The sequence below is a fragment of the Rhinolophus sinicus genome, chromosome 8 (genome assembly GCF_057876585.1).
Source record: "Rhinolophus sinicus isolate RSI-liver-muscle chromosome 8, RSI-T2T, whole genome shotgun sequence".
Lineage (NCBI taxonomy): Eukaryota > Metazoa > Chordata > Mammalia > Chiroptera > Rhinolophidae > Rhinolophus > Rhinolophus sinicus.
The window spans coordinates 25,950,165-25,962,185 of record NC_142508.1 but is presented as its reverse complement, the minus strand read 5'-3'; the positions used below and the strand labels follow the sequence as shown (position 1 = coordinate 25,962,185).

The 12,021-nt window shown below is 38.6% G+C and overlaps 1 protein-coding gene across 9 annotated transcripts in view; it reads left to right on the top strand.

The window, feature by feature from the left end:
* The window catches only part of ST7 (suppression of tumorigenicity 7), a 253,061-nt gene that overhangs the window by 58,712 nt on the left and 182,328 nt on the right, over positions 1-12,021 (top strand). Inside the window, exon 1 of one of the 9 annotated variants that reach the window (XR_016021958.1) lies at positions 8,690-9,171. The exons of 4 other annotated variants lie outside the window; for them this stretch is intronic. Coding sequence is in view for 4 of the 5 variants with exons in the window: in XM_019743202.3 (XP_019598761.3) it covers positions 8,781-9,171 (391 nt within the window). In the remaining variant the exon portion in view is untranslated. Of the gene's footprint in view, positions 1-8,689; positions 9,172-12,021 lie in introns of those variants that run through there. 4 more of the 9 variants (XM_019743202.3, XM_088799961.1, XM_019743205.3 and 1 more) reach the window with 4 other exon arrangements.

Sequence of the window (12,021 nt, the reverse complement as noted above, 5' to 3'; positions counted from 1 at the left end):
CACCTGGGACTGCATCAGACCTTTGTCTTGCTCATCCCAGTCTCCACTGATTTTGACACCAGGAGTTATGGGGACTTGTCTTTCCGTCACTGGAACCCTGGGCTGGGGAGCTTGGTGTGGGGCTGGTACCCCTTCTCTCCTCAGGGGTGACTTCCACAGCTGAGATATACCTTCCAATTTTTAACCATTACACATGGGTGTCAGACCAGCTCATTCCATGTGTCTGCCCCTCATACCAGTCTCAATGTAGCTTCTTCTGTGTATTCTTAGTTATAGGACTTCTGTTCATCTAGATTTGAAGCAGTTCTCAATGACGACTGTTTTGTAGTTTCGTTGTAATTTTGAATTGGTTGTGGGAAAGAGGTGAGCACAGCTTTTACCTGCTCTGCCATCTTGACCAAAACCCTGTGACCAGTGATCTTTGATGTTACTTTTGTTGGGGCTAAAAAATATATATGTGATACTTTTTCTCCCACTTCCTAAGTTCTTCTAGCTGGGCCAATAATCAAATTATCAGAAACAGAGTAACACAAGAAAATCAAAATTTTAATACATGTGCATGGGGAATTCATATAAGCTTGAAAATTCCATAGATAGTGAGTATATATGACATTGGGTATATATGACATTTTGGACAAAGGGGGTAAGGGGAGGGGGGAGGGAACTTGGTCTTAGATTTCAGAAGTGAGAATGGGCGTTTTACAGGTAGTTGAGGAGCGGAACACACGGGGCAGGATCATTCTTGAGGGTGACTCAGAATATTGGGACACAGGGGTTGTCTAGCTAATAGGCTCCTACCTGAAGCCCTCCTATTTACCATACTTAATTCACATTAGGTTAAGGTGAACTTCCTAAGATTTCTTTCCTGGGGTAGACATTTCCATCTCAATCTCTTAGACAGGAAGGGGGAGGCTCAAAGGTTTCTTTCTGAGTCTTATTTTTCTTAATAACCAGCTTAAAATCATTTCCCAAAAGCAGCTTCATGGTGACAAAACCTTGGTTCCCTTCACTGTTGTAATTGTTGCTGGGTGCCATGAACTGTGCCCATATAAGATGGCAAACTTAATAAATGCTTTGTGTGTTCTGACTGCTCCACTGAACTGCTGTTTCTTGTCTCTCTCCCTCTCCTGGGCCTCCCTGTTCCCTGAGACACAACAATATTGAAATTAGGTCAATTAATAACCCTACAATGACCTTTAAGTGTTCAAGTAAAAGGAAGAGTCACGTCTTTCACTTTAAATCAAAAGCTAGAAATGATTAAGTTTAGTGAGAAACTCATGTCGAAAGCCAAGAGATGCTGAAATCTAAGCCTCTTGCACCAGCAGCCAAGTTTGAATGCAAAGGAAAAGTTCTTGAAGGAAATTAAAAGTGTTACTGCAGTGAACTCACGAATGATAAGAAAGCAAAACAGCCTATTGCTGATGTGGAGAAAGTTTTAGGGGTCTGAACAGAAGATCAAACCAGCCACAACATTCTCTTAAACCAAAGCCTAATCCAGAGCAAGGCCCCGATTCTCTTCAGTTCTGTGAAGGCTGAGAGTGAGGAAGCTGCAGAAGAAAAGTTTGCAGCTGGCAGAGGTTGGTTTGTGAGATTTAAGTGAAGAAGTCATTTCCATAACATAAAAGTACAAGGTGAAGCAAGTGCTGATGTATAATACAAACTGCAGCAAGTAATCGAGAAGGTCTAGTTAAGGTAATTCATGAAGATGGCTGCACTAAACAACAGATTTTCAAACAGCTTTATTTTGGAAGAAGATGCCATCTAGGAATTGAATAGATGGAAAGGAGAAGTCAGTGCCTGGCTTCAAAGCTTCAAAGGACAGGCTGACTCTCTTGTTAGAGGCTTATGCAGCTGCTGACTTTATGTTGAAGCCAATGCTCATTTGCCATCTGAAAATCATAGGTCACTTAAGAATTATGCTAAATCTACTCTGCCTGTGCTTTATAAATAGAATAACAAAGCTTGAATGATAGTACATTTGTTTAAACATGGTTTATTGGATATTTTAAGCCCATTGTTGAGACTTACTGCTCAGAAAAAAAAAATTCCTTTCAAAATATTACAACTCATTAACAATGCATCTGGTCACCCATGAGCTCTGAAGGAGATTTACCATGAGATTAATGTTGTTTTCATGCCTGCTAACATAACAGCCATTCTGCAGCCCATGGACCAAGGAGTAATTTAGATTTCCAAGTATTATTAAGAAATACATTTTATAAGGCTACGCAGCTGCCAGAGATAGTGATTCCTTTGATGGGTCTGGGCAAAGTCAATTGAAAACCTTCTGGAAAGGATTCACCATTTTAAACGCCATTAACATTAGTGATTCATGGGAATTGGTAAAAATATCAACATTAACAGGAGTTTGGAAGAACTTCATTCCAACCTTCATGGATTGCTTTGAAGGGTTCAAGCCTCAGTGGAGGAAGTAACTGAAGATGTGGTGGAAACAGCAGGAGAACTAGAATTAGAAGTGGAACCTGGAGATGTGGCTGAATTGCTGGAATCTCATGACAAAACTTGAACGGATGAGGAGCTGCTTCTTATGGATGAGCAAAGAAAATAGTTTCTTGAGATGGAGTCTACTCTTGGTGAAGATGCTGTGAAGTACATTGAAATGACAGCAAGGGTTTAGAATATAACATAAACTTAGTTGATAAAGCAGCAGCAGAGTTTGAGAGGTAATGTCAGTGGGGGTAAAATGCTATCAGACATCATTGCATGATGCAGGGACATTGTCCATGAAAGGAAGCGTCAGTTGATGAGGCAAGCTTCATTGTCTTATTTTATGAAATTGCCACAGCCACCCCAGCCTTCAACAACCACCACCCTGATCGGTCAGCAGCTATCAGCACTGAAGCAAGACCCTCCACCAGCAATACGATTATGATTTGCTGACGGTTTAGATGAGGGTTAGCATTTTTTAGCAATAAAGTATTTTTAATTAAGGTATATACATTGGTTTTTTTAGACATAATGCTATTACACACTTTATATAGTATAAACATAACGTTTACATGCACGGGGAAGCCAAAAAATTCATGTGACTCTCTTTATTGTGATACTTGATTTCTGTAACGACAAAATTATATTCTTTCTAAAACTTTGGGCGCTGACACCTTTCAGGTTATATATGTTTGGAACATTGAGTATCAAGATAAAGTATAGCTATCTTGTGTTTTCACTTAGAGAAAGAAGATTTAGTTTTTTCCTCGTTTTAAACTGATACGACAGAAATTAAATGGGAAGAAATAACGGTTCTTTTCTAGAGAGACTATTCTAAATGACTTTATAAGAACAGGCAGAGGGAGCAGAGCCACGACTGTTGCAGCCTGAGTTGAGATAAGCAGAAGTGTGTGTGTGCTTTCTGTCACATGCAGGAGGCTTTCCCCACAGCGCTCTGCCTGTTCAGAGAGCTGTTTCACTTTGTGTCTGATAGTGTTATACCTTAGAAATATCTGCTTTCCTGCCTATTGCTTCACTATGGATTATACAGGTAAAATTAAGTTTGAAATATATTCTGGAATTACTTAAAAATAAAATATTTTGAATTTATATATTTAAGAAATTGTGTTGGTTGTGCTTGTACTTTTAAATGTAATATGCATGAATTTATTCCTTAATCTGTATGCATTTGTTGTGCATAAACTGTGATAATTTAGGATGAGTACTGAAGGGAATTTCTCCGCATACCCTTCTCGTTTCTCCTATTTCCATTTAGGTCATACTCAAGCAGACTTAAGATAAACTGCAACCCGTAATTAATCCACATTTGTCCCCTCTGGCCAGAAGGTTTAAGAGTATAAACATCTGAGTTCAGATTATGCCACATAGAGAATAAAATATATACACTGTCTACAGAGAGCTTGTGGTTTCTGTAAACCATTTTTTGCATTGTGGTGTTTGTTTTGTGATGTGTGTAGCCCTATCTTTTAGGTGGAGTTAACATAATGAAATGAATTGGAGAATTTCAGTTTTTATCTGAAATTTTCTGAGTGTTAATATGTCCAGATTTTTCTTATGGATAACTAGTCTGTTAAAAACTGCATAGTCTTGGGGTGGCCAGTTAACTCAGTTGGTTAAAGCATGGTGTGAATAACACCAAGGTTGCTAGTTCGATCCCTGTATGGGCCACTGTGAGCTGTGCCCTCCTTAAAAAAAATAAAAATTATCCAAAAAAAAAAAAATACTCAACATTAAAACAAAACAAAAACAAACAAAAAAGCCCCACAACTGCATAGCCTTGTTTTCAATTTCTAGTTTCACTGAATGGCAAATTGGTACAGGTTCTGGAATGAAGTTAAGATTAATCTAACCATGGGTGGCACTTGCTTGATGAGAAAGTGGGGGATTCCCTTAGATTGGATGGGGTGAAGGTAGGGTTGGGATGTGAAGTGCTACTACGGAGGTAAGGACATGAGTCTTTGCCCCAAATTTGTGCAACTAATTCAAAATTATAGTACCTTAAATTTGAATTTTGGGGTAATGGTGACACAGTTTTCTGACAGATTCCTTTTCAACTAAAGAACAAGTCTTGTGGAAGATTTTTCACCAGGGCAAAGACCCACTTTCCAGACCCAGTGTAGTGACAAAATCCCAGTGGATGGACCTTTGGCAAGACAGCTAACTATGGTGTGCAAATCAAATTTTTTGTGTAATTGACAATTTAAAATACAACTTTTAGGAGCTTGCTATGTGAAGGACTTATGTGGTGAATATTTTTTTTGAAGATAAAACATCTAATTAATTACCTGAAATATATTTTTTTATAAGCCCGTATTGCCCATATTTTTCTATTTTAGAGTTGCTTTAAAGCCAGTGGACCTAGTACCGACCCCCCCCCCCCCATATGTGTGTGTGTTTTGAATTTCTTTCTTTATTTCTCTTTTTTTTTTGCCCCTGCACCCTGGGTTTTAAGCCATTGTTTCTCAGTCTAGTTGTAGGATGCAGCTCTGGTCGCCGGTCGTTGGTCGGTCGCCGGTCGTTGGTCGGCTGTTCACAGCAGCTCGTGGCAGCTCTCATTGGCTGTTGGCCACTCACGGTAGCACACGGCAGCTCACGGCAGCTCACGGCAGCTCACACCAACCTCCGGTTGCTCACCGCAGCACAGCTCCAGGGAGAGCTGTTGTTCACAATCTTAGCTGTAGAGGGCTGTTGTTCACAATCTTAGCTGTAGAGGGCGCAGCTCACTGGCCCATGTGGGAATCGAACCGGCGGCCTTTGGCATTAGGGACGTGGCTGGTGCTCCAACCACCTGAGCCACTGGGCTGGCCCAGAAAATAAAATTTTAATGTGAACAGAGGAAGTGGCTCCAGATAAATTACAGCTATGACACTTTCAAAATTATTGTGTGTACTCTGGAGAGAATATGTAGTTTAAGTTATTACCACATTCATAGATACATTAATTAAATTAGTTGTCTGATGTGCTAGGAAGCTGTTTCGAATGTTGTCGTCTATGGTGATTTTTATAAACACATGTTTGCAAATACAGGCATATTTAGTCTATTAAACTTTAAGGAAAAGAACACATATGTTTTCAGTTCATGGGAGATTGAAGTCTTTTGGATTAGAAAAGAGCATTTATTTTGCTATCAGCACAATTAGCACAACTGCTTTTGTACTAAATGTCATCATCACAACACCGAGAGGGACATCTTCCAATGGAAAACCGATTCTTGATTCAAGAGTAGATTTATTTAAATTTTTTTTTTTCTGGAATGCTTTTCCTCCCATGTGGTTTCCATATTATCCATGGTGGTTCCCCTTAGTTTTTTCAGGCCTCTGTTGAAATGTCATCTTTTTAAAAGGGTAGTATTACCTAACAATTTAACCTAAAATACCCTTCCATTCAATCACTCCTCATCCTCTAACTCCTCTTTCTTTATCACACATACCGCCTGTTGATATATTGCCTATTTGTTTGGCTGTCTCACCCACTAGAATATAAGCTCCTAGAGGAGGGAGTTTGTTCATGCTGGACCCCCAGAGTGCAGAGCAGCAGGCTCCCTGGAAGTAGTTGAGTGAATTTATAAATGGGATTTCCTCTAATAGTGACTAGTGACTTACTTTATGATTTTCATTATTATTTTTCTTTATCAGCAACATTCTAGTTTAACAATAATTATTTTGACCACTAATTATTTTGAATATTTATCTTTTCTTTTATTGCTAATTTTATCCTGAAATTAATAGTGTTCTCTTTACTAGTGGAAGGGCAAAGTCGCAGGCAGGCAGGCATAATTAGACAGAATTGACAACCCAGGATCGCTTTGGTTTTGGAATGTATTATGTGATTTTGTGGTGTGTCATGGGTGATGTCAGATCACTTTTATTCTTTGTTTATTACATTCTCCTCAGGCAACACACTAAAATTTGTCTTCATTCTTTGAGATCGTGCCAGCTAACTATAGGAAGAAATTGGAGTGAACTGAATTTTTGGAATCCGTTTTGTCACATATGGAGTTTCAGTGACATGGATCCCAACCATCAAAGTGTTTAGAAATACTTCAGGCCTCCAGAGGTTATAGAAACCGTACTAGGAGTCACAGGTTGTCATTTGTGTCCAATTTTGCTGGCAAGTGAAATACATGATGTTTTTATCATACTTATCTAAAAAGTAGACTTCTTGAAAAATGTCACAGCCTTTAACTTACTCTTAGAAGTCTGTGCCAAGAAATAAATATAGACGCTCAGAAAAATGTACGTGTGTATGCGTATATATGCCCTCACGTCTGAGCTGAACAAAGAAGCTTTATCAGTGAGTTGGCAAAGCAGTTATTGCATCTAGACTGTGTGGCTTCTGGTGGGAAATGTCTCTTACCCAGGGATCTTTTCTCATTCTACTTCTTGCCTTTCTGATGGCCACATCCATCTACCATTTGTGTGTCCGTTCATGTGCAGTATCTGGTCTGCTATTTAAACTAGATCTTATTCTGGTTTCAACCCTTTAGAAGTATATTGCCCTTTCCAAGTTCTACAGGTATATCTCAGCACCGTTATTGATATTCTCCCCTGGTTGATGACCTGACTGATTATTTTGGGAGATACACATTTTTCTTAATTCCTGCGGTTTTTAGTTCAGTCCTTCCTGTCATTTTTAGATTTCTCTGGTGACCTTTCTCTTTGAAGGTTTTTTTTTCCCTCCCCATTTTTAATTGACTTCTGTTTTCCTTTATTTTAGTTGAATTCTTATAATATAATTTTGGTAATTATGTATTCATTTCTCAAGAGGCATTATGGAAGAGTAGTTAAGAACATATGCTTTGGAACCAGACTGGCTAGGTTTGAATCCTAGCTTCTCATTTATTACCTTCGTGACCTTGGCAAATTATTTCACCATCTATCAAGTGTGGATAATAGCAGTGTCTACCTCGTAGGGCTGTTATGAAGATTAAGTAAGTTAATACACGTAAAGTTCTCGAATAGTATCTGGCACATAGTAAACACTCAGTAAATATTAGTTATGGTTATTCTTTTCTACAACAAAATATTTGTTCTTTAGCTTCTGTAGCATCATTGCATTTTCTTATTTTCAGTTAGCTGAAGGTCAAATTATCTTGAATAAATTATGCTACATCCACACAATGGAATATTACTCAACCATTAAAAGGATGAGATGGATCTACATATACTGACCAGAAAAGCTATTAATGATATTTTAGATGGTAATTTTCAGTTCCACATTCATATACAAATTTAATGTTTAAAGCTATATTATATAAAGACATGTCTTTGTAAACATAAGAAAATATTTGGAAAAATATACACTTTGGATGAATGAATGGAGAAGAAACGAGCTCTTAAACTTCCTACTTTATATATTTTAAAAAGTGTGGGATTATGGGAGTACACATATGCACACACTTTGTACATTTCAGTACTTTTAAAGCATTCAAACAAGACTCCTTTCATTGCTTGTACTAATAGACGTTTTAATAGAAGTCTGTATACTTCTAGCTTTTCATTTTTTTAAACCAAATATGTGAGAGTGAAAGTAATGCAGGAAGACTTATTTGTCAAGTGAGTCAAGAGACAAAATATTCGTATCTTCAATTATTTCTTTGCATGGCTAGGTTAAAAGGAATTGTGTTTGTTGGTCATAAGTGCCCCCTTGCACATAGGTGGACACAGGTGTGTGCACACAGCCTTAAAATGACTGAGTTACTCTGGAAAATGGTGGGAATTCTCATTAGGAAAAATGAAGAAAAATAAGGCAAAAGGAATAGGGTAGGTTCCTAGAGCAGTGGTTTTTCACATTTGAAAAATAGTTGCAAAATACCTAATAATTTGAGTGCTCACTGTGTGCCTGTTACAGCTGTGTGTTTATATGCCCAAAATGTATGTGCAATAGTATGCATGTCTTCACATATTTGTAATTGAGTGTACACCCTTGATCTGTCAGTCTACCATAAGCCCAGAGAAAAAACAATGAGTTCTACAGTTATTTTTAAAGGTAAATTATTTATTCTTCTCATTTCTGATAGTCTTAATTCCCTTGAAAAATTCTACTTGCCGCCTAAAACCAAGAACCCTGATCTGCGTATCTTTGTGGTTAGTTGCTATGAAGCCAATATTTAAATTTCGTTGAGGTCTCTTTTTAGTGCTTGGTGTATTACAGGATGAAGACCTGTCAGGAGGGGACTATATACGTGGCTCTTGATCTCCTGCGTTTTTGTGACAAAGGCATTCCCCTTTGCTCGCTGCTTCCCCCAGGCCCTGAGCCTGTGACTCGCAGGCAGTCCGTCCGTGCAGGGCTCTGACGTCAGCTGTGTCTGCATGAGCCCTGCTATTGTCTTACTGCTACGGCAGGGCTGGGGTTGCAGTATCCTCTGTGGCAGCTGCTGCCAGACCTGCCTCATTGCATCTCTGCAGAGCCACGTCGCCTGTCTTTCCCTATTGGATTTCCAGAAGCAGCTCTTTGGTTTTGGTTTTTGGTGCTGGAGGAGACCTTGCTTTGCAGTCACTCGGGACAACACTGAAGCCTGTAAGAGGAGAATCTGGCAGCTGGACACAGCCTGGACTGCATTGTCTGTCCTCGTGACCCCTGCTGTGCAGAGGCTCATCTCTCCAGCTCCTACTCGCCTTTTCCTCCTTCCTTTTTTTCCCTTTCTTCTAATTTTTTTAAAGCAGCCTCTGGAGCCAGCCATGTTTGGCACTGAATCTTCATGTAAGTAAATGGATCCCACTTCTTTGCTGTTGAGAAATCTGCTTCCTGTCATGGTTTCATTGGCTTGGAGTTCATATCACTTTGCCTTAGGTCATTAACAGGCTTTGTATTTGACTCTAATTACAAAGAAATTGGTCTGGGGAAGGGATTCCCCCTTAGATGGGCTATTCATCCTTAAGGCCAGAGATGTCACTGTGTTCACAGCCAGGCCTCCAGGAGGAGGGAAGGACCCGGGAATCCAGGCTGCCTCCCAGAAAGTGTTAATTGATGGGATCATGTCTGTCACGGATCTATTGTTGTGGGTTCTCAAATGATCCTTAAACCCCGAAATAGATCCTGGGAGCACCTGAGATGATAGTGCTTATTAGAAAGAAAAGAAGGGCTTACATTTTTTAATCTAAAAGGATAAAAGTATCATCATAACCTCTTCCTCCTTATTTTTATAAAAATATAGTAGACGTTTTATATGGATTATAAAAGAGTAAGAAATATGCTTTATTTTTGAAGATGGATTTCTTTTTTTTTTTTTTTTTTTTTTTTTTTGCACAGTGCCTTCAATTTTGATATGCTGGCCAGTGTCCTGTCCAGCAGCATCATCTCTGTCTTAAAACTTATACAACAAAATTGCTTTGGTGCAGACAGGCCTGCACAGTGGGCTGGGCTGGACAGCACTTGCAGGCAGCTAAAACTAGGATTTATAAAATGACGACCAGCCTGGGTAATTTGAGGATTATTTAATGTTGGACGTAGAATAATATGACTTGTCGATGCAGCTGTACAGGCTCAGCAAGATATTTGGTCTTTGTCTATGAGCAAAGGTGACAGTTAAGAATTTCTGAAGAGACGCAACCTGCTGGCCTAGAACATTAAAAATTGGCAGGATGCTGTCTCTGAGAGGAGTAGAGGGCTAGGGCAGAAATGTAAGAAACACATTTCTTAGGAATTTATAATTCGACTTCTTCTGATCTCAGGTGATCAGTGTGACTTCACATTTGTACACAGCTAGGTGATTATTCCAGAATACTAGTATTTCAAGAGAGTTTATAATCCTCAGTTCTTTTGTTTCCTGATTGGCTTTCTTTCAGGGTTGATTTCTTTTGCTGTTTCTGGTAGCTTCCCATTTTTGAAATTACTACATTGCCTAATCAAGGTCAAAGTATATTAACAATGAAATGCAGTGTCCTATTCAACATGTGACAATATTATTTTCTAATAATTTAAAAATATTTTTCTAATTCACTGAATTGTACATTGGGAATTATTCTTGTGGGGGAATATATATGTATATATGGTCAAGAAAATGTATACACATTTTAAGAAAGGAAAAAGCTGTATTAAAATTGTAATATTCAATATATACCGATAACAAAAGATGAGTACAAGTCATGTGTACATGTTTTTTGGCACCCCTGGTATATGTGGTATTTTTCCTCTCACCTTCTAAGCTCTAGCTGGGCTAATAACCAAATCACCAGAGACAGATTAATAGGAAAAAATAAAATTTTAATACATGTGCATGGGGAATTCACATAAGCATGACAATTCCGAAGATGGTGAGGTAAAACTGGGTATATATGCCATTTTGGACAAAGTAAAAAGGAGGGGAATGGAATCTTAGATTTCAGAAGTGAGAATGGGTGACTTACAGGTAATTGAGGAAGAGCAGAACACACGTGGCAAGTCAGTTATGGCGAGGCAGTCCAGAAGCAATGAGACAGACACGGGGTAACCCAGTAGACAGGCCCCTGTTCGATGCCCTCCCATCTCTCACACAGAATTCTGTTCAGCCTGCTGATGTGACCAGCCCAGGTTTTGCTTCCTGGGGTAGATCCTTCCTTCTGAATCTCTTGGGCGGGAAAGTGGGGAGGGTCAAAGCTTCTTTCTGAGTCTTTTATTTCTTAATAACCAGCTTAAAATCAAAATCCCCAAAGGCTGAAACTTTTCATCTCCTTCATTGTCATCCTAGAAATGGAAACAGATTATTAAGAGGCAAAGACCTACCAGTTTCATTTCAGTCATAGAATTTTGTTAATGTAGGAACCTAGGTATGGACAGAAAATTTATCTACCAAAGGAAAATTAGTCTTATTACTTTGTGTAGCTGAAAATGGAAGCTGAAACTCAGGGTGGGTGTCTTTGGATTCTTGAACTATAAACTCCATTCTGGCAAAAACAGCCTTTGTTGATCATCAAACGTGACTTTTGGTATTAATATCACCCATGTGCTATGTGGTATGTTTGAAAACTGCTGGTTGCTTTTGGTTTCCATAGCTACCAGATTACTGAACAGTCAGAATACTATTCAGAAGACAGAATGCCGTCATACAAGCTTCTGGCTTTATTTTTTTTTTTAACTTTACTTAGTATTAAGTTTTGTTTCTTGCTTGTCACTAGAAGACCGTGGATAGAGTCGTACTGTCAGTGATTGTTAAGTGTTGAGATTGGACTTCCTTCTTCACATAAGGAGATGCCTTAAATCTATACTCAGAGTTACAACAAGTAGATTTTTTTGTGTTTTGAGCATAGCTTTCTAGGCCTTTAATGTCCACCTTTTAAAGGCTATGATGTAGCCTGAAACTATCTATATTTAGAATATTTAGAAAAATAGTCACATTTGAAGCTCTAATTAGTTCAGATGGGATCTTCCAAACCCCCTGGGATATTCTTATTAAATTTTTATAATAAATATGCCCTGTGTACAATGCTGTGCTGGAACTTGGAAAGGTCAGTTTTTTCCTAACATTCTGATTTCATGATTCTTACCCTTGATTCTGGTTGCAGTGCTTTACTTGTACTGGATGCTTTCATTCTTTAAATTGAGGTATGGTTTACATACAATAAAATGCATAAT